We start from the raw sequence: 22,706 nt of genomic DNA, 5'->3' as shown, positions 1-22,706 counted from the left end.
ATCAGTGTATGATATCAAAAAAAACATCAGATGCTTGCAGCACACCTGCAAGTTGTTCATGAAACACCAATGTTCTGCAGAACACAGGTTAAGAAACACTGCTTTAATGGACTTATCCTTCATGAACTTACCTAATTCTTTTTTGAATCCTGCTATTGTTTTTGCTTTCACAACATACTCTGGCAAGGAGTTCTGCAGGCTGTGTATTGTGTAAAGACATTACTTTGTTTTGTTTGTTCTTAAACCTGCAGTTTAGTCATTTGGTGACCCCTATTTCATATTTATTTCCTTTGTTCACACCAGTCATGACTTAGTAGACTTCTATCATCTCCCCCCATAGTCATTTCTTTTGTCCAACCTGAAAAGTCCAAGTCTGTCTTGTCTCACCTCAAAAGGAAGCTGTGCCTTACCCCGAATCTTTGTTACCTTTTCCTATACAGTAGTGCCTAGGTTTATGCGAGGATTCCATTCCCACATGCCCTTGCATAACTCGAATTTTGCTTAAGTTGGGGGGCAGCTTCCCCCCGGCAGAAAGCATGTTCTGCAGCTGAAGCACCTGGAGCTCCTTTTGAGATGTTAAGTCCTGGAATTGGGGGTGGGGCAGCTGGGGAGGGTTAAGCATGGCAGTGGGTTGGGGCTGTGGGAGGGGGGCAGGGGTGTTAAGCCTGGGTGGGATAGGGCTGTGGGGAGGGCAGGGGGTGGAGTTGAGCCAGAGCCACACGCGGGAGGGATGGTGTACTGGGGGGGGGGTCAGTTGAGCTAGAGCCATGTGCAGGGAGTGGCGAGCCAGATCCTGCTTGAGTGGTGAGCCAGCTGCAGGGGGGTTGAACCAGGGCGGAGGTGGGGTTGAGTAGGAGCTGTGTGTGGAGAGGGGTTTGAACCAGGGTGGAGGTGGGGTTGAGCTGGAGCTGTGTGGTGGTGTGGGGGGAAGGCGGGTGGAGCCGGGTGCAGGTGGGGAGCAGGGCTCAGGGAGGGGGTGGGGGGTTGAACCAGGGCTGCACAGGACGGGGGAGGGATTTTGAGTTGCGCTTCACTCGCGTTAATGCGAGTTAATCACAACTTGAAAGTATGCATTTCAATGGTTTACTGTACCTTTTACATTTTCCATATATCTTCTTGAGGTTGGGCAACCAGATGTGCATACACTTTTTGCCACGAGTGTACCGTGAACTTATATAGAGGCAATTTCATGTTTTCTGTCTTATTATTTCTCTTTGTTAATGATTCCCAAAATTCTGTTAGATTTTTACTGCTGCTGCACATTGGATATTTTCAGAGGACTATTTGGTGACTCAAAGATTTCTGTCTTGAGTGGTAACAGCAGAGGCAAAGTTTCTTAATACCTTAACTGACTGCTTCTTGGACCATGTAGTCCTAAAATCGGCAAGAGGATAAACAGTTTTTGATTTAGTTCTAAGTAGACCATGGGATGTGGTCCAATAGCTGAATCACCCACTAACAGTGACCATTATATAATAAAATTTAATGTGTAAGGAATGGGTGGAAAGGCCATAGTAACCCACCATGGTACCATTAATTTCAGAAATTAACTTTACAAAAAAGAAGTTACAAACTATACAAAAAAGAAGTTAACTAAACAGAAATTATAAGGTATAGTGCCAAAAGTGAATGTAATGTACCTAGATTTTCAGAAAGCCATTGGCAAGATCACTCACCAAATGCTCTTAAAATAAGCTATCATGGGATAAGAGGGAAGGTCCTCTCATGGATCAGAAACTGGTTAAAAGTTAGAAAGCAAAAGTGTACAAATAAATTGTTGGTTTTCAGAATGCAGAGAGGTAACTAATGGTGTCCCCCAGGGGTCTGTCCTGGGACCAAGCCTATTCAACATATTCAGAAATGATGTGGAAAACGGGGTAAACAGTGAGGTGGCAAAATTTGCAGATAATACAAAACTACTCAAGATAGTTAAGTCCAAAGTAGACCGTAAAGAGTTACAAATACACCTCAGAAAACTTAGGACGGGGCAACAAAAGGGCAGATGAAATTCAGTGTTGGTAAATGCATGGCAATACACATTGGAAAATACTATCTCAAATATATGTGTCATCTTCAGATTTACAGCATTTACTCATTAAGTATAAAATTAATTTTCAGAGAGAAGTAAAACTGCTTGTATATTGAGTGTAAATTGATTTAAAATAGGCCTGAGTTTTAGTGTTCACTTTTCTCTCACAGTAACTAACAGCTGGTAGCCATACATTCTTTCCATACAGTTATAACTAAGAAAAATATATGTATAATCTATATTTGGAAAATTAAGGCTGTCAATTAATTGCTATTAACTTAAATGACTAACTCAAAAATTAATCACAATTAAAAATTGATCATGATCAATGACAGGTTTAATTGCATTTTAAATGATAGAATGCCAATTGAAATTTAGTAGGGCTGTAAATCAGTCATGATTAATCATTAAGGCACTTTTTTTTATTATTGCAGCATTTCCCAAACTATGTTCTGTGCAACACTGTTGTTCCATGTGATGTGAATAGGTGTTCCCTGGAAAAAAAAATTGATGCTAGCAATATTTTCCCTTCTAAAATATTAAATATGAAATTATATGTGTATCAAAATACTATTTGAATAGCATTTAGACTGTAGATATATTCATATTTATAACATATTCATAATAGCATATTTTTATGCGACTTGTGCTGAAACAATCAGAGTCTATTAGGATTGTTTTGGCTTGAATTGTGTTCAGAGAAAACACACGACATTGCATCTGACATGAGGGTCCAACTTTCCAATATTGTTCCTAGGACTAAGATTTGTGATAAAGGCTATGTCTACACTAGCACCCCGCTTTCAAAAGGGGGATGCTAATGAAGCCCTGCAATGAATATGCAGTGCCTTATTAGCATAATGGCAGCCGCGGCCCTTCAAAAGTGCCACTTTTGATTGTGCACGGCTTGTCTACATGGGGTGCTAGTGTAGACACAGCCAACAAGATGAAAAAACATTTTTGCCATAAAAAAACCACTCGTTACTTTTTATTTTCCATTAGTTTTCTGTAAAAATAGATTTATAAAACCACAACATTTAAAATATTTTCCATATCTAATTTGTTCTGCATTTCTTTTTCATAAAACTGTGGTTTTTAAGCTTTCAGGAAGGACAGTTTCTCTTTTGAACAATATTGTTCTTTCTGTTTTTGTAGAAAAGAATGACGCTAACCATCCTTCTTTCATCTGTTGTATTGATGTTTAGTTTTAGTAGTAGTAATAAGCCTCTTCCGCTCCTACCTCTTGAAGCGTAAGCCAGTGATGACCATTTACCAGCATCCCCTGTCCTGGGCTATCTTTTCCAGGTTATTCCATCTTTTGAGTGTCTGCCTTCAGGTCTTTACACCAGGTGTTTCTTGGGCACCCTCTTTACCTTTTTACTGTTTTGGGTTAGTGCTTAAATTTTTGTACATAATTATAGGGTTGCTAAGTGTCCTCCTATCAGAAGGACATTAGTCGCTCATTCAGATGATTTTCTCTTGTTATTCATTGTTTGTAAAATAGAAGACATCTAAAAAATAACTCTTTTAAATCAGCTCAAGAATTATGAGCAGCAATTTCTTCTGCTTGAAACCCTCCACCCTGACCAGCATGCATGTGTTCTGTCAATATATTCCAAGCCCAAAAGTGTTCCATGGCCAAATTAGTATGGGAAATGCTGCATTATTGTATCTGACACCTGTGTTTAGTGGGGTTAAATCAATAGCTTGGGTCATTAAGAAATGTCACGATGAAAAGCTCTTTACAAAAGCTTGGTGTTACGACATCAGAAGCTACTTGACTAATCACCACTGTTCTTCTGCCATTACTGGTAATTTGCATGCTTCAGTTCTGTTGGTCAATTGAGTGATTGTACATCTCAAAAATTCTCACTGGCAGATTTGTATGCCAAGCACCAGTAACATGATCATAACAATCATTAAATGATTATTGTAAGCTGAGGTCTCAGATCCTTAAAAGTGTCAGACACTTAAAAAACTTTTGAAGGTTCTATATTCTTGGGTTTTGTAGATGTGTGCCAAGGTGGCTAGAGAGGCAAAGTTTTGAGTTTGATGATGACTTGTTCATTGAAGCCAGAACTTTATACAAAGTTATGGATTGGTTGCTTACAAAATGGTTGACATAAATATGGACTTCTTTAGTGTTCACGTATGGGTAGTTGATGGTTGTATTTTGTTACACAATATTGTTTTTGTTTGAATCAAGTCCATTTAAGAATGAAGTTTACACTTTTGCACACAAAATGAGTCCCATGGAACCTTAAAGACTAACAATTTTGTTATGGCAGAAGCATGTGTGAGTTAAAACTCACTTCATCAGATACATGAAGGGAAAAAAAAAGTGATAGTAGGGATACAGAGATGAGGCCTGGCCTACATTAGGAAGAAAAATTGATTTCAGGTACACAAATCCTCTGAGAATTGAGTAGCTGGAGTCGACTTACCTAAAATCAATTTTTTTCTACCACCCACACAGCGGTAGGTCAATGGGAGAAACTCTCCCATCTATTTCCCTCACTCCTCGCAACTGCCAGAAGTACCTGGATTGATGGCAGCACGATGACAGTTCGATTTTAGCAGGGCCTCCATGAACACAGTAAGTCTAACCCAGGAAGATCAACCACCAGCACACTGATCTTTCGTATATCTTCAGTGTTAAAAACTGTTTTTCTTTCACTTTGCTCACCTGATTGAGTGTTGCAACTCACAAAAGCTTATGCCTTAATAAAATTTGTTAGTCTTTAAGCTGCTACCACTCTTCTTGTTGTTTTTGCTGAAACAGATTATCACAGCTACTTCTGAAACTTTTGCAAACGAGTTATACCCAAAGCCTTCATGAATTGGGGCTGCAATCCTGAAAACATGTACTGATCTAACTTTATACTTGAATTGTCTTGATGATGGTTTTATTTATCTTATCAGAACTTCTTCATTATCCTCCACTTTTCTGTTTTATTAAGACTATCCAAAGCTACCTTTTGGTCTCAAACTTATAAATTTATCCTCTATTAAGTGCTGATTCTTCTCCTGCTCCCCATATCACATTCTCTACAAGGAAAATATGCATTTTAATAGAATGGTGTGCACTTTCGCACATTCATTTTTCCTCTTTTGGCTTGAAGTTCTTGCTAGGTAGCCTTGCATTCCTTCATTGCTGTCTTCATTCCTGTCTGTCTCTGCAATTAAGTAATACGAGCTGTAACAGAGTTTTAATGAAAATGTTTTAGTACACAGGCCAGTGAGTACCTTTTGAGAAGCTACAACTGTAGAAGGTCAAGTACCTTATTGATTTCATCTCTTTACCATTGCAGAATCCTTTAGGGTTACCATATGACTTTTCAAAACTGAGGACACCCTTGAGAGGGGGTGTATCTGTGGAGAAATTGGAGAAGGTTAAGAGAAGAGAAACAAGAATGATGAAAGGTTTAGAGAACATCAGCTATGAGGGAAGACTGAAAAAAACTGGGCTTGTTTAGTTTTAGAAAAGAGAAGACTTACGCAGGACACGATAGCAGCAACGAAGGGTCCTGTGGCACCTTATAGACTAAGAAAAGTTTAGAGCATGAGCTTTCGTGAGTTAACTCACTTCTTCAGATGCTGGTCAGCATCTGAAGAAGTGAGTTAACTCACGAAAGCTCATACTCTAAACTTTTCTGTTAGTCTATAAGGTGCCACAGGACCCTTGGTTGCTGCTACAGATCCAGACTAACAGGGCTACCCCTGATACAGGACATGATAGCGATTTTCAAGTACCTCAAAGAGGGTTACAAGGAAGAAGGAGAAAAATTGTTCTCTTTGGCCTTTGAGGATAGGAAAAGGAGCAATGGGCTTAATGTGCAGCAAGCACGGTTCAGGTTGTGCATTAAGAAAATCTTCCTGTGGGGGATTAAACACTGAAATTATCTAGGGATGTTGTGGAGTCTCCACTGGAGATATTAGGTTAGACAGACATCTGTTGCAGACGATGTACCCCGTGCCTATTCCTGGCTTGAGGACAGGGGCCTGGACTCAATGACCTCTGGACGTCCCTTCTAGTCTAGTGTTCTATGCTCAGTATCTACCACCCCCTATTACTGTACTATATCTACTGTAATATTAATATAACCTGAGTGTGTAAATACTGATACAGACAGGAGCCTGTGAGAAGGGGTGTCTTTTTAGATGGTAACACTAGAACCCTTTCAGGCTCTATGTTCCTTACGTAGAACTACCTAGCAGAAAGCTAATGTGCTGCTACTCCTTACTCTAACAAGCTGGAGTCTGTTCTGAGCTCCACCCTTGGTGTGCCTGAAGCTAGTAAAGTTAAATAGCTGCTCCTCACAGCAGTTTGGTAACTACCCAAACCCGTGGCTGCTGAATGCGTTAGCCTCCCCCAGCCTGTCTAGTTGCTCTGTACACAACCCCTTGGAGGGTTTATGACCCAAGCCGGTTCCTAGGCCCTGGGAGAAGAAGTTGACGTGACTGGTTACAATAAAGCCAGTTCATTTCCCCCCCCCAGCATCAAACTGTGGCGGGTTCGCTCGGCGCAACTGGATCGCTGGCAAACAGCTGGGCTCCCCCAGCCGTCGAGTTGTTAAGACACGCGATGATCGCTGCAGTGCTGGGAGCGGCCCGAGGGCCGGCCCCTTGGCGCGCCTCTTCTCTTCTCTCCAGCCCCCGAGCCGTCTGCCGCCCTCCCGGGCTGCGAGACCCTAGTTGCCTCCACGGTGCCCGGGGGCGCGCTCCGACTCCCCGCCTCCGGTCCGTGCACTCCGCTCCCGCGCCGCGCCCTTGGCTCGCCCCGGGCCGTGGAGCTCTGCGGCTCGGGCACGCCCCGGCCGCATGGCCTCGGGGCCGCCGGCCGCAGCGCGGGAAGGGCGCGTCCGCGGGAGGCGGAGCTCAGCCACCTGGCGCCTCTCGCTGCAGCGGGACCTAGCGGCGCTGCAGCGGCTGAGCTCCGACGCGCGCACCGGCCGGGCGCGAGCCGCACTCGCCGTGAGTAGCCGGCGCGGGCGGGGGTCTCTGGTTTCCACGTTGCCCTTATCAGCCGCAGGGAGGAGCCGGCGTAGCTGAGGGGTGAGTGTGCGAGGCTGCGCCCTCCCCGCTGTCGGGATGTCCGGGGGCGGCCTCGCTCTCGCCGTGGGCGCTGTCTAATTGGGGGTAAAGTCCGCGCCGCGCGCAGCCTGGCTGCGCGTGGTGTGGGGGTGCTTCACCCGCGCTGCTGCTTCTCTCTGGCGGCTGCTTGTAGGTGAGGTCGCGTGTGGAGCCTTGGGGGCACCTGCCCGCGCTGCTGCCTTCCTCCGGCGGGAGGCAGGTTCAGCAGCCCGCTGACCGCCGCTCCGGTGGCGTCGGCGTGCTGTTTTCGGCAACGGGCAGCTTCGAGCCTCCTCCGTCAGGATGCAGAAGTAGAAACAACGCGGGCTGTATGCTTCGGGGGGCGGTTTCCTTTCGGCCAGGGATTCCCCCTCTGCACCAATCTTATTTTCCCCTGGGTGTATGTGTATGTAGGTGGCTGTGAATTGTCTTGACAGTGAGGTTTTTTGGTGTAATTTTGGCAGTCACTATTGTTTGTTAAGGTAAATTATAACAACTGCACAGAATCGGGTTAAGAATTGTTTTTATTTTTTATCAATTTTTTTCAGAGTTTTGGGAAATTATGGGGGGTAGTTATTTAAGGGCAGTGGATGTCGAGATTCAGAAACTTAAAACTTTTACTGAAAAAAAATCTAATCCTGCCAATCTTAGCTATAAATAAAAGTTTATTTCAAAATAAAACAGTAGACAGTTTACTCTGAAAGGATGTAGATTGTTAATATTGGTAAAGGGTCTTTGTTTCTTTTACTCTCATTTTTCACTAAACAGAATTGTTTTGTATAGTGCTAATCAATTTAGATAGGAAATATAAAAAAGTTCCTGTTTTACTGTGAGCGCTAAAGATTTTCCAATGTATTATTGCTGCTTTTTAAAACTTACTTTCAGATATTTTAAATATATTGTATTTTTCTAGGGAATTTATTTCCCATTTGACAGGTTAATTTGAAGTTACAGGGTAAAATTTGACTTATAAGGTTAAATTCTGCCCTCAGTTATACGTTGAGCCCAATGGCATCTATTTTAATAGATGACCAGTTTTTGTCCATAGTGCAAGGCAGCTAGTAATATTTTGTCCGTTTGCTAATAATGTAAACTACCTTTCCAAACTTGCTATGGGATTTTTATCATCTGTGATATGAAAATGTGTGGACCTATCATGTTGATGAACAAAGAATGTTTATAAACATGAAGGTTTGAGACATATTATCAATAATATTAACACAATATGCATGTAATTAGAATATAATTATATAACATATAAAAAAGTAAATTATTTCTTTTATAAGACGACCTGCTGTTTAACAAACTGTTCAGTGCTTCCCTTTGCTATGTCTTGATGCATAAAAGTGTTTGTTGATAATGTTTGTTGATGAAATACCTTTTACGTTAGCCAATCTTTTTTTTTTTTTTTTCCTCCTGATTTTTTTGTTTAGTCCAAAACACAGTCTCCTGAGTCTTCCAAAGAAGAGAACAAAAAGAAACCAGTTTTCGGAAAACTTGGAAATTTGTTTAGTACGGGGAAGAAAAAAAATGCCAGAAACTCACTAGAACCCTCTACAAGCCCAAATATTGAAAGTGGGACATTAGTTTCTGCTCATAAGGATACAGCTTCACTGAAATCAATAGATAATGAACACACAAAGAAAGAAGAATGTAGAGCTCCCCAATTGAAGGAGGCAAGAAGTTGGAATGATCTTACAGAAACACACGAATATTGTGAGGAAATAACACCTTTGAGTCATGATATTATTACTGAATGGAGCAGCAGGGAAGCCTGTTCCGATATTGAGTGGTCACCTAATTGGAACAGCAGCAATGAAACAATAAAAAACACATTCTCTGAAAATGACCTTACAGTGGAGACCTTGGAACTGAAACAAGACCCTGTTGTAGACATTAGTAATTCTACAACACCAGATTTCATCAAAAGTTTGAATAATTTATCTAGTGAAGACTCAGAAAAAAACCTATTAAATCATAAACCGCTAGTTAGTGTGGAAGGGTCTACACAGCCTGTGTGTGTGGCATCAAAGGAATTGCCACACTGTTTGGAATCCAAATCAGCTGAACACGTACATCCTGCTAGAGTTCTAACATTGGATATCTATCTTAGTAAAATAGAAGACACGCCTCTTAATGAGTCTGTGACTTTATCAGGAGAAGTTTGTGGCGACACGGACACAATGGATAAAAAATCCGTTACTAGAAGATCAGGGAAGAGGAGGAAATCTCAGTCATCTAGTGAGACTCTAAATGGAGAGGGAAATCAGTCTGAGAATACTGCAAAAGATGATGCTGGTTTTGGTGGCAGTGTTTCTTCCAACGTGGTTTCAGAAAAGATAACCAATGCAGAAAAAAAAAATAAATCTCCACAACAGACTCCTGAACGGAATTCTTCTACCTTTAGTAACCAGGACTTAAAAATTGGATCTAACCATAAGGGATTGCCTAAAACAGAATCCGACAAATGTAAACAGCAAGTCCCAACTTCATCCTCTTTTAGGAGAAGATCCAAAAAAAACCAGTCTGATGCGGTCCCTGCTTCTCCCACCGGTTTGAAGAATCCAATAAAAGATTCCTTGTCGAAAAAGCAGTTTGTGCAACCTGTGGCAGCAACAGAAGGCAGCCCAACAACCAAAACTACTTCAGTGGAAAAGGGAGCTGTACCCACACCTTGTGGTGAAACCAATACAGGGACCTCCAAAGTTTCCTCTGCTGATGACCCAGAGAACACCACTTTACTTTCTGAAAGTAAAACTGAATCCAAGAATGCAAAGCATATAAATAGTTCTGAGGAACAAGCTTTCTTGCGTACTGAAAGGATCGAGAATGGAGAACTAGGCAGATCCATCGATAAAGAAGCAAGTTCTGATTTAGACAGCACAAAGCTGCGAAATTTATGTTTGGATGTTTCAAGATCAACAGTTACAACAAAAATTAGCCTGTAAGTAACTTTATACTTTAATTTGACTGCTTAGTGTAGCTTTTACTTTGACAAAATAAATAAACTTTAATTTGACACGTATTAAATATCAACCATCTAAATATATAGATAGTTCTCAGTTAAATGGTATTAGGAATTTGAAAAATCATGCTTTTCTGTCAATTTTTATGCACTTTAATAACAAGTAACACTTAAGGATTCCTGTAATTGGAAATATTCCTAAGATGCACTTTTTTTTCAGTTTTTTTTCCAGTGTTGGGAAAACCCAAATAAAAAAATCTGCTGGAGAGGTGAAAAGCCAATACTTTGTACTGTCAAAAAGTGGAATTTTAAGTGTCAATATTGACAGTAAAAGTCAGAGTGACGCTGCATCCCATATGATATCATGAAATGTTAGTTTCTCTTGTACCAGAGTAATAGAAAAGCAACATTTATAGTTTGATGGATGCTTAATTTGAATTCAAGTTTTGAAAAGTAGATTATCTCCTACAATGCTTACTGTCATAAATGGACACTCACTGAAAGGCAGGTCAACAAAATACCTTTTCTTAGTTATTGTTGCTTGAAATGTGGTGATGGGGATGAATTCATTTTATAATCAAATATTTCAGGTTTGCTGAATGAGTAACCTGAGCTAGTATATGTTGCTCAGGAGAATAGATGTTTCTTCACATCTCTGAGGACTTGTCTCCCCCAGCAATTGATTTAGCAAATCTAGTAAAGACCCACTAAATCAGTTGCTGATCACTCTCCTGTTGACTGAGGTACTCAAGCAGAAAGATATGAGAAAGGGGGAGTTGACAGGAGCATTTTTTCTGTCAACTTGCAGTCTGGACCCCACAATAAGTAGATCTTAGCTACAAGGATTTGAGTTATGCCACTCATGTGACTCAAATTGAGTAACCTAGATTGACCTGTTCTTGCAACATAGACCTGCCCCAGTAGTGACTTGGCCTTATAGGTTTTTGGACTGGTCTTGTTGTGTGTGTGCTTCTATAACAGCAGCAGCAAAGTGAATGTCACACTTCATTTCGCCAGCTGATGTCAACTGAAATAGTTAGAATACCAATTAAGATTCATCCCATCATTTATTAAGCTAATCGTAAAATGTTCCAATCAGAACATGTGAAATGTAAAGCTAGGTGTGTCTCAAACTACTATGTCATTGGAAAAAAGTTTGGTGACCCTCTGTAGAGTCTTTTTTCCCCCACATACACTGCATTAGATGCAGAAACTTACCTTGTACAGCTCAGAAGGTTGTGTTAGTTTTGAAAGTTAATAAGGCATGAAGTACTTTTTTTTTTTTTTTTTAAAAAAAGTTTACTTTTTATTCCTTTCTATTTTGACTAACCCCAAATATTTTTGCACATTTATCCCCTGGTCTATTGAATGAAACTGAATTTAGCAACATAGTTCTATTTGTAATACCAAACATACTTGGTTTTAACTATTCTGTTCAAAGTCACCAAAGATTTGGGAGTAATTAAATGATGCTACAGAAGCCATATAAATAGCAAAAACATGTTTTTTGTTTTGGTTTGTTTTTGACAATCCCAGGCAAGTCATAGTAGTTTTTTTTTTCTGTCAAATTGTTTTGGCAAACAAGGATAGATAACCTAAAATTAGTTCTAACCTCATTACGGGTAGACTCAGGTCACTTGCATCTCAAATTCACCCATTTTAAAAGGTGTTCTAATATAATAAACAAAGTTTCTTGGGTTTTAAATATCCATAGTTTGTAATGTGTGGATGTGGAGGGCTGGAGAGAGGGAGGTTATCAGAGCATAAGACTTGAGGCTTGCATCTGTTTTGAATGAAGACAACTGGCTCCTTTTAACTATTTTATTACGGCATAGGCTTTTGTGAGTTGCAGCTCACTTCATCAGATGCATGAGGTAAAAGAAAAAGGCAACATATGGTAGGGATACAGAGATGGGAGTGGTACATGGATCTAAGTCAATCAGGATGGCTGTTGATTAAGAAGGTGAGAATACCTAAAGTGGAAAATTACTTTTTGTAATAAGAAAACCATTCCCAGTTCCTATTCAGATCTATTCTTATGGCCTCAGATTTGCATATGAATTCCAGCTCTGCAGTTTCATGTTGCAGTTGCAGCCTATTTTTGAAGTTTTTTTGCTTGCGGATGGAAACTTTGAAGTCTATACCTATCTGTCCACTGGTTTCTGTATGTTACAATTCTTGGTGTATGATTTGTGTCCATGTATTCTGTTGCATAGAGACAGTCCAGTTTGTCCAGTGTACATGTCAGAGGGGCATTGCTGGAACATGATGCCATATGTCACATTAATATGTTCTTAGTGAGAGTCCTGGCCTCAGTTCCCACAGGTGATCTTCAGAGGTTGTTTTGTAGCTGCCTGCACGTGTTTCCATTTGCTAAATTAGCCTGATGTGAAGTTTTAGTATCAGTTTAACTTGGGAAGCTTTTCGTTTTTGCCATATGTTGTCCATGTGAGTCACCTTCCCTCAATGGCTAGATTCAGGGAGGTCTAACTGCTTGCTTCTTCAGGCTGGCTGCACTGTAGTAGACAGTGTGTCATCTTTGAAGGGGCACCCACCAGTATCTGTTTTAGGGCTTGTCTATAGTAAAAATGCTGTAGCAGCAGCGCTGCTATAACACATCAAAGAGACTGCTCACACCAATTGAAAGCACCTGCTATCACTCTAGGTAGTCTACTTTCCCAAGAAATGGTAGTTAGAGTGACTCAGTTCTCCTGACAGCCTAATGCTGTCTACACTGGAGGTTAGTCAGTTCAACTGTATCACTCGAGTGTGGATTTTTCATACCGCTGAGTAATATAATTATACCAACTTAATTTCTTAGTGTAGACTAGGCCATATACTTGCTTGCACTTGGCAGGTAGACAGTTTGTGGGCTTAGTGAGTTGTAGGCTGAGTTACGCTGTGCAATGAGTTATATGAATTCTGCAGACTTGACTTAATACAAAAATGGCCAGGGGAGGGAGGTGGAAGGGTATGAATTAAAGTTAGTCTTCCTACAATGGGAGTGGGGCACTATTGGCTTTCTTTTCCTGAAAGGGTACTCAGCTTTCGAAGTTTAGGAAACACTAGCTTACAGCAACCAAAGCTGTGTCTGAATATATTTATACTGCAAATAGACACTTGTGGTTGTCCCATGCCAGCTGGCTTAGGCTCGAGTGTTGAGGCTTTTCAATAACTATAGGATCCAGTGAAATAGAAGGGCCCTGGAAGTCAGGCTACATGCTGAGCCCAGAAGTCTGCACCACAAAGAGACAGCCCCACAGGCTGAGCTAGCTGTCATGGGCCAGTGTCAGATTTTTAATTGCAGTGTATACATGCCTTGCGTATCTTTAGAGACTTGCTTATGAAGCTGTTTTCTACCTTGTTCTATTAACTTCCTTGAAATTTACAAGGAGTTATTTTCTGTTTCTTTTTAAACTTTGCAAAGAACTTATATTGGCATAATTACATCCACACTCCTGAGACACATCATTACACTGCTCTAATCTCCAGTGTAGAAAGAGTGATTCTCCCATCGACATAGCTATTGCCTCTAAGTCCCTACACTGGCAGGAGAAGCTCTTCTGTCACCATTGGTGGCATTTGTATTCAGTACTACAGCTAGGTGACTGCAGTGCTTTAAGCTTAAACAAACATCAGATGGTTTTCATTCATAAACAGACCAGTCAGTTTAACTTCTGTGTCAGGAAAGATAATGCAGCAAGTAATTAAGGAAATAATCTGCAAACACATAGCAGGTGGCAAGGTAATAGGGAACAGCCAGCATAGATTTATAAAGAACAAATCATGTCAAACCAATCTGATAGCTTTTTTTGATAAGATAATGAGCCTTGTGGATAAGGGAGAAGTGGTCGATGTGGTATACCTAGACTTTAGTAAGGCATTTGATACGGTCTCGCATGATACTCTTATCAATAAACTAGGCAAATACAAACTTACATGGGGCTGCTCTAAGGTGGGTGCAAAATTGGCTGGATAACCATACTCCAAGAATAGTTATTAATGGTTCTCAATCCTGGTAGAAAGGTATGACAAGTGGGGTTCCACAAGGGTCTGTTTGGGGACCGGTTCTGTTCAATATCTTCATCAACGATTTAGATATTGGCATAGAAAGTATGCTGATCAAGTTTGCAGGTGATACGAAGCTAGCAGGGGTTGCAACTGCTTTGGAGGATAGGGACAAAATTCAAAATGATCTGGACAAATTGGAGAAATGGTCTGAAGTAAACAGGATGAAGTTTAATAAAGACAAATGCAAAGTGCTCTACTTGGGAAGGAACAATCAGTTTCACACATACAGAATGGGAAGCGACTGTCTAGAAAGGAGTATGGCAGAAAGGGATCTAGGGGTTATAGTGGACCACAAGCTAAATATGAGTCAACAGTCTGATGCTGTTGCAAAAAAAGCAAACATGATTCTGGGATGCATTAACAGGTGTGTTGTGAACAAGACACGAGAAGTCATTCTTCCGCTCTACTCTGTGCTGGTTAGGCCTCAGTTGCAGTATTGTGTCCAGTTCTGGGCGCTGCATTTCAAGAAAGAGGTGGAGAAATTGGAGAGGGTCCAGAAAAGAGCAACAAGAATGATCAAAGGTCTAGAGAACATGACCTATGAAGAAATGCTGACAGAATTGGTCTGGTTTAGTTTGGAAAAAAAGAAGATTAAGGGGTGACATGATAGCAGTTTTCAGGTATCTAAAAGGGTGTCAAAAGGAGGAGGGAGAAAACTTGTTCTTCTTGGCCTTTGAGGATAGAACAAGAATCAATGGGTTTAAATTGCAGCAAGGGAGGGTTATGTTGGACATTAGGAAAAAGTTATTAACTGTCAGCATGGTCAAACACTGGAATAAATTGCCTAGGGAGGTTGTAGAATCTCCATCTCTGAACAGGTTACATAAATGTCTATCAGGGATGGTCTAGACAGTATTTCGTCCTGCCATGAGGGCAGGAGGCTGGACTTGATGACCTCTCAAGGTCCCTTCCATTCCTAGTATTCTATAATTCATGCTTTCAGTTTGTTCTAGCTGAAGTACAGCCTGCCTAGTGGTTATTGAGAATTGCCCCTAAGTTTTAACATTTTCTTTTTTCTGCTGTCTGAATGTTCTATTAGGTGTACTAGGAAAGCCTTTTGAAAGGGGAGTCAAAGAGCTTTGCTTGTTTAGCCTTACCAAAGGGAAGGTGAGGGGAGATATAAGTACATCAAAAGGATGAATAGCAGCAAGGAAGGAGCATTATTTCAGATAAATTTGGACTCAGAAATTAACAGATGTAAATTGGTCATCAACAAGTTTAAGCTTGAATTAGGTGAAGGTTTCCAACCGTCAGAGTGAAGTTCTGAAACAGCCTTCCAAATGGGGCAGTGCGGGGCAAAAAGCCTGCCTGGCTCCAAGACTGAGCTTGATAAGTTTGTAAAGGGGATAGCATGATGAGATTTCTGTAATTGCAAATATCTCCACTAGCCAATAAAGGGTCATTAGATAAAAAGGGCTGTTACTACAGCGAAGCCTTTCCCAGGGGTCTGTTGGTGGGTTTTGCCTGCATACTCAGGGTCCTAACTGATTGCCTTGTTTTGAGTCAGGAACAGTGTTCCTGGCAAGCTGGCTGCTTGGGTGACTGCCCAGAAGAGATTCAGTTGCTGCCCAGCTGATTAGCAGAGTGCCCACAGCCAGCATCATGTGTTTCTATTGATGGTACAAATGGGCTTATGCCTTGGTGCACATAACAAAATTTTATTCCGTCCATGGATGAAAACAATTATTGGGAACAATGGTCAGGAAGGACTTTTCCCCTGGGGCAGTTTGGCAGGAGCCCTATGGAGGTTTAGCCTTCCTCTGCAGCATTGGCATGGATGACTTGCAGGTTTAAATGTGTGTAAATGATTAATTCTCTATAACTTGAAGTCTTTAAATCAAGAATTGAGGACTCAGTAACTCAGCCAGCAGTTATGGGTCTATTGCAACAGGGCATGGGTCAGGTTCTGCGATCGGCAAGGCGCAGGAGGTCAGTCTAGATGATCACAATGGTACTTTCTGGCCTTAAGGTCTCTGTGTCTACCTTGATGAAACTTAGGTACCTGCTAATTGTGACCATATTTGACCAACTCTGTGTTATCAGTAAGCCTGTGCTAGTAGAGGAACTTTCTTACAAAAGAGATGACATTTGCTGTGCTGTGAGATGATGATTTCTGTGCTCGTCATTTAAACTCATTGGTACTCACCGGCTCTGTCAATTCCTGGTCAGTTTAGTGAATAGTAGTCTGCCCAAACACAGAAGCATGAGCAGAGCTGATGCTTGAGGGTGCACAGGGGGTCAAATGCATCCCCCAGTGTGCTGGAGCCCCCACTCGCCATCAGCACCACTTCTCATGACTGTGGGGGCAGTCATATTTGTCTCTCCCCCCGGCAGTGTGCTGCTCAGAGGACTGCTCCCATACTCACTGGAAGAGGTGCGATGCCTCAGAAAGAAGAGGTGGGCATGTGCAGAGAAGAGGTGGGGAGAGGGGAAGCAGGAGGAAGAGAGACATAGCTGAAGAGTGGGTGGGGCATTGGCGGATAGGGATGAATCATGGGCAGGGCATGGGCCAGTGAGGGCCAGCACAGGGGCATGTGGCCAGAGCCCACCTTGGCGTCCCCACAATACAGGTTGAACCTCTCTAATCCAGAACTCCCTTGTCTGGCAACATATGTAATCTGGCCTGATTTTAGGTAGCCAGACAACCACTTATCATGGGTGTGACCAGGTTTCCTGGGGTCCCCTAAAACTTGTTTACAGCCACTAGTCCTGGGGCTCGTTTAGCTGTAATTTACCTCTAAATGTCTTCTTAAAGAGCCCAGTAATCAGCGGAAATGTTGGTAGAGTGTTAGACCATGTTAACCAGTAAATTCTTTCGTTCAGCACCAGTCGGGTCCAGAGGGTGATGGACGAGAGAGGTTCAACCTGTAGTTGCATCTGAGCATAAGTATGTGGTAACCACAGCATAAGTGGCTGTGGTTACACTAGCAAGTTGTGCCAACAAAACCATGGTTTTGTCAACAATACTTGTGGACTGTGCACACACAAAATGAGATTTGTCAACAGTATTTCAACAAAATACTGCACTTTTGCTGGCAACGTTCTGCCTCCAAACTTTGAGGCAGAATGCTGCTGTCAACATACAGTGTCGACAAAAAAACTGTGTGGATGTTTGCGGAGGGGGACCTTCTCTCGACGGAGGGGGCATCCACCGCAATAGGCAGACTTGTCTGCTGTGCTTCCAGGTGCCTGTTTTTTCGAGAGAGTAGCTGGGCAGTCTGGCCACTCTGCTGACAGAGCAGAGCGCTCTCCCAATTTGCTTTTGTGTGTGGATGCACTCTTTCAGCAAAAGTTTTGTTGGGAAACGTCTTCCAACAGTGACTTCTGTTGACAGAGCTCTGTAGTATAATAGTAGCCTGTGGTAAGGTGTGGTGTGTGGTGTTTTTTTGATGAGTGTGAGAGAGAGAGATTGCTGGGATCTGATTGGTAATCTCCCAGAATCATCAGATTTCATGTTCTGCATTTACACATACTGTGCTTTCTCTCATCAGGGCCCTGTACTGTTTAGGGAACAGATCACATTCATTGAGGGGTGAGTGGGTCAGTTAACACTTTAATATATCACTACAGCAAGTTTTGAAGATTTATGCCATAATTCTTTACTGTGTTTCAAGCTCTTTACATTGCTCTTATAGCATAAAAGGGCCTGAACACCGGGTTACTCCGCCTTGCCCAGCCAAGAGTTCCTTCTCTTCCCCACCCTCCTCCATTTTGCCAAGAGGCTTCCTTGCCAGCATAGCTGCTCTGTGCCATCTCTGCAGTCCTTTAGGTAGAGTGCATTGGGTGAAATCTGATCAAAACACTTTCTTCTGGGCTGAAGGATGGCCCATAGAGATGTTTCCATGTGTTAGCCTGGACCCTGAGATATAAAGTTCAACATAATGAGAGGGTCTTGGACCAACCAAAAATTTAAGAGCAAGAAAGGTGATGTAAAGCTATTGCTCCCTGCTGCCCGGGCTGCACCTCCTAAGAAGCTCAGAATTAAGTCTATAAAATGTATCGTCTTAGCCAAGTCTACACTTACTAAAAATGTGGAAATGGCCATGCTAATGGCCAAATCGAAGAATACTAATGAGGTGCTGAAATGAATATTCAGCGTCTCATTAGCCTGCTGCTTGCTGTGGCACTTCGAAAGTGCCATGGTTTGCTCACCTGTGGCTCGTCTACATGGGGATCCTTTTCGAAAGGACCCTGCCAGCATCGAAATCTCCTTATTCATATCAGCTGAATACTCATTAGTACATCGCCTTTCTTGCTCTCAAATTCTTGGTTGGTCCAAGGCCCCTTCATTATGTTGAACTTTATATATCAGGTGATAGGAATAAGGGGATTTTGGTGTTGGCAGGTCCTTTCGAAAAGGACCCCCCTGTAGATGAGCCACGCGGGTGAGCAAACCGTGGCACTTCAGCATGCTGCCGGCTGCAGCACTTCAATTGAGGCACTGACTATTCATTTTAGTACCTCATTAGTATTCTTTGATTTGGCCATTAGCGTTGGCCATTTTGAAGTTTTTTTGTAAGTCTAGACACTGCCCTTGAGTTTAGAAACAAAAGCTAACATCTTCAGATTTCACTCTAAATTGGCAAACAAAGTTCATAATTGGAGAAAAATGCTTCTTGCTACACAATTTAACAGGTATGTTTAGGGAGAAATAAATCAGAAAATGTGATGATGTTTATCAAATAATAGTTTGGTTGATAATCATTTTTCTAAAAAGGTTGGGTGAAATGAAACTCTTTAATGTATTCAAATTTAAAAAGAAAATAGACAAATAAATTAATTTTTTCAAGAGCCCAGCACTGTTTACACTGTAAATGTGTTGTGTGTGGTAACTATCTCCACTGTTAAACTTTGACTTCTGAGATCTGTAAATACAGGTTGAACCTTTCTCATCTGGCATCCTTGGGGACGTGACTGATGTCAGACTTGAGAATTTGCTGGACCATGGGAGGTTAATGTTGTCTAACACATTACTAACATCTCCACTGGTTACTGGGCTGTTAAATAACATTGAGGGGTTTATTACAGCTAAATAACAGCACAGAACACTGAGAACCAGAACTGATGTTTGTAAACAAACTTTATGGGACCAGGGAAAACTTGGCCACACCCATGATAAGTGATCATCTGGCTAACTAAAATAATACTGGATTACAGATTTTGCTGAAGAAGAGAGGTCGGGGTTAGAGAGGTTCAGCCTATAGTTGGACTCCTCTGCTGTGTTTGGCTATCTGTTGCACTGCAGCATTTATCTATCTAATATTGTTAGGAACATTGTGTGTGTGTTAATAAGTTTGGTAAGCTAGACAGAGAGTGTCAGTTTACTGGCTGTTACTTGATCATGGTCAAACTGTCATACAGTCCATCAAGAATGCCGTGATGTAGGCAACAGCCTACGTTTTTCACTGTATTATCATGCCATATTTTTGTAATTCTTTCATTGAATTTCTAATTTTTCTGAATTAAATTAACTTGTTAACTTGTTTTTTGTAATTAGGCATATCTAATCTGAGGCTGACTATTAAAGATGATAGTCTTACACTATTTGTCAATATTATAATAATTCAGTGTTTTAAAGTATTTGAACATTTTTGATGTTCGATTAGTCAAATATTAGTCAGACATTTTGTCTATCATGTTTATATGTTTGATGTGAAATTCATTGTCTGCTTTTGGATTACTAGAGAGAGCACAGGTTTTTTTTTTTTCTTTTATGAAATCCTTTTGAAATGTTGAAACTTCAACTGAATATCGATATTGGAAAAGGGTAATGTTATGAAAATGTTTTATTTCTTTTTAACTGACACAATGGTTCTACTTAAGAACATATTGCCAAATAACTTTTTTACTGTGCTTTTTGCAGTCCTGCAAAACCCAAGAATGTAGAACTGAATTTTAAAACTCCTAAAAGTCCTGAGCACTTAAAGGGTGAGCATGATTCTCTTGAAAAACCAGCTAGTAAAATTAACAGCAGGATTGCCAACAAAATCTCCTTGTTTGAAAATAAACAAGCTAATCAGCGCCAGCGACCCACGGATGTCCCTGTTTTGAAAAATAACGCCATATCAAATACGTTTGTTGGTAGAGCAAAGCTGAAATTTGGAAAACAACCCCAGGAATATGAGCAAACTGATAAAATTATTAATAAACAAAGCAATCACCAGAAGTTATCAAATAATGTGTCACGGGTGAAAGAAGGTTCAGCAGAAGTAAAGGCCAAACCTGAAGAAAACTCTCTAGCAGGAACTTCAGTTAATGAGGTTGAAAAGGCAGTAGAACTTACAGAAGGAAAAGTTTCAGGATCACCATTTAATCAAATAAGCGAAGTGGATGCTTATGCTTGTTCTTTAAGACAAGCAGATGTAGAACTTAACACTGTTACTAAAGATAGTTTGTCACCTGTAACATCTTTACAACACTCCAACAAAAATGAAATCTTAAAAGATAATGGTAATAGAGCAATTAATGGAAGTGAAGAAAAACTGGTATCAAACACAGAGATCTCATCTCCTTGTAAAGATGTTAAAGGTCCCCTAAAACCTGATGTAGTTTCCAAAGAATCAGAGCAAAACATACTTACTCAGATACAAAATGAAGGTAAAACTACAGAAACAGGAAAGCAAATCTCTGCAAACGTTCAGTGTAACAATGGCGATTTGGAAAACATACAGAGGTTAGAGCAAAATATTGTCAGTATGCAACAAAGCCCAAGTAACACTGGCAATATGTTTCCTGATAATGATGAGTGTGTTTCTGATTCCCCTTCGGATATGAAAAAGTTTACTGAAACTATAAAAAATCTGGACAGCTCAGTTTGCCTACCGCAGAAGAAAAGGCCAAAGCTTCCCAAGTCCCCTGCACCTCATTTTGCAATGCCTCCGATTCATGAAGACAATTTAGAGAAAGTCTTGGATCCCACTGTGTTTACGTTGGGTTTGGGAATAAAAAGAGGAAAAACACAAGATCTAGCACCGTCACTGCAGCTTAAAATGCACAACAGAGATAGTACAGAAGGTGAAATTAAGAGATCCCGTCTGGAAAAAAGTGCTGTCTTCTCAAGCTTGCTATCATCTACGACTAAAGAAAAGGTGTTTACTCCTTCTGTAACTTCAGTAAATACCATCACAACAGCTTTTGCAACTGAGTGCTCAGGGATGCCTGCTGTGCTATTTAATGCAGCTCCACCATTGGACATACCTCAAAACTCTGAGGTAATAAATCCAAATGATTCTGAAAATTAAACCTTACAAAACCCTGCCTGGATTCTTTTTTAAAAAAAAAAAAAAAAAAAACTAAAAAAACTTTCAATTTGTTTTGCAATTCAGTCTCTTTCAGGCTTAAAAGTTCCAAGTTGCATGGAAAAATATTTGCAAACAGATGAGCTAAATTCACAGATGCCAAACGGTGGAAGAAGTGACAAAAATTTCTTAAGCTGGCCAAAGTCTAGCCCATATGAAACAAATATCCCTTCTGGATTTCTCGATGGGGAGGTGAGTATGGTGCAATTCTTCTGACTGGTTTGAAAAGTTTATTGGCTTTTAAGCTACGTTCCATAACACAAATTGGTTTGTTTTTCCTTTCAAGTAGTGAAGTACGTAAATTGTGAATTTAGAAAAGTGGATAAATTGTCAAAAATGCATGTGTAACCCTTACTGTATTCCTTACCTTAGGAATCTTCATAAATAATAAACACTAGAAAATTTTGTTCTGATTATTCACTTTTCCGTTTTTAATGAAGTTTATTCTGCTTTCCTTCTGTAAATCAAAAGAATGCTTTCATTTTTGCCCAGTTCTGTAGGCTTTTGAAGACATATACTTTTGATATTCACCGATTTCCTCTCCTGAAGGGCCATTTTGCTTTTTGATGTTGTGGTGATAATGGGACACACTTCTTTAACCTTTCCTCCTAACTCCTTTTGGAAGAGCAGTCGTTGTAATTTTTAAGGAAACTGTAAAAATTGACTGGTAATGGCAGTGTAAGGTGCTGGATTAATATCCTGGAATCTGAAGTCCTTTTGTGTATTCACAGAATGGGTGTTAATGGGAAGCATCTACAAAAATTAACAACTTAAGTTTTAAAGTTAATTTTAAAGATAGATTTGTTTATTCCATTCTGTTGCGCTGCACATGAGGGTCAATTCACATTACTATTGTCTGAACCATGAGTAAAGGTACAAATCAGCTATTTCTAGTGCTACAGACCTCTAGCATTCAAAAATATTCCTCTCCAATATCAAAAAGATACATTCAGTAGGTGGTGGAAAAGGAGAATAGCAGACCTGCAAGTTCCCAAATCGAATAGTCTTTTCAAAGTGTTGTATAGATTTGAGGGAGAATACAGGAAACCTGAGTGTATTTCTCAAAGCAGAACAGTTTTTCTGCTGTCTTTCCACCACAGTGCTTAATTCTTTTAAAAATAGTAGGCTAGGACACTTGGAATGCTGTTTCATTAGATGTTTCTCTCTCTGCTCTCCCCAAGAAAGCAGAAGGCCCTGTCCTTCGCTGTTAGGCGTGGGTGTTAGTATCAGGGTTGAGATTTCTGTCAAATGTTTCAAAACTGCAGATTAG

General features: G+C 40.8%; 1 protein-coding gene across 1 annotated transcript in view; it reads left to right on the top strand.

Annotated features, from left to right (window-relative positions):
• Positions 1-22,706, top strand: part of CRYBG1 (crystallin beta-gamma domain containing 1) — a 169,526-nt gene that overhangs the window by 88,629 nt on the left and 58,191 nt on the right. The window contains exons 3-5 of the mRNA XM_074988832.1: positions 8,536-10,046; positions 20,002-21,349; positions 21,464-21,628. Coding sequence (XP_074844933.1) covers positions 8,536-10,046; positions 20,002-21,349; positions 21,464-21,628 — 3,024 coding nt within the window. The remainder of the gene's footprint in view (positions 1-8,535; positions 10,047-20,001; positions 21,350-21,463; positions 21,629-22,706) is intronic.

This window comes from Carettochelys insculpta, chromosome 3 (assembly GCF_033958435.1).
Source record: "Carettochelys insculpta isolate YL-2023 chromosome 3, ASM3395843v1, whole genome shotgun sequence".
Lineage (NCBI taxonomy): Eukaryota > Metazoa > Chordata > Testudines > Carettochelyidae > Carettochelys > Carettochelys insculpta.
This window is presented reverse-complemented; position numbering and strand designations above follow the sequence as displayed.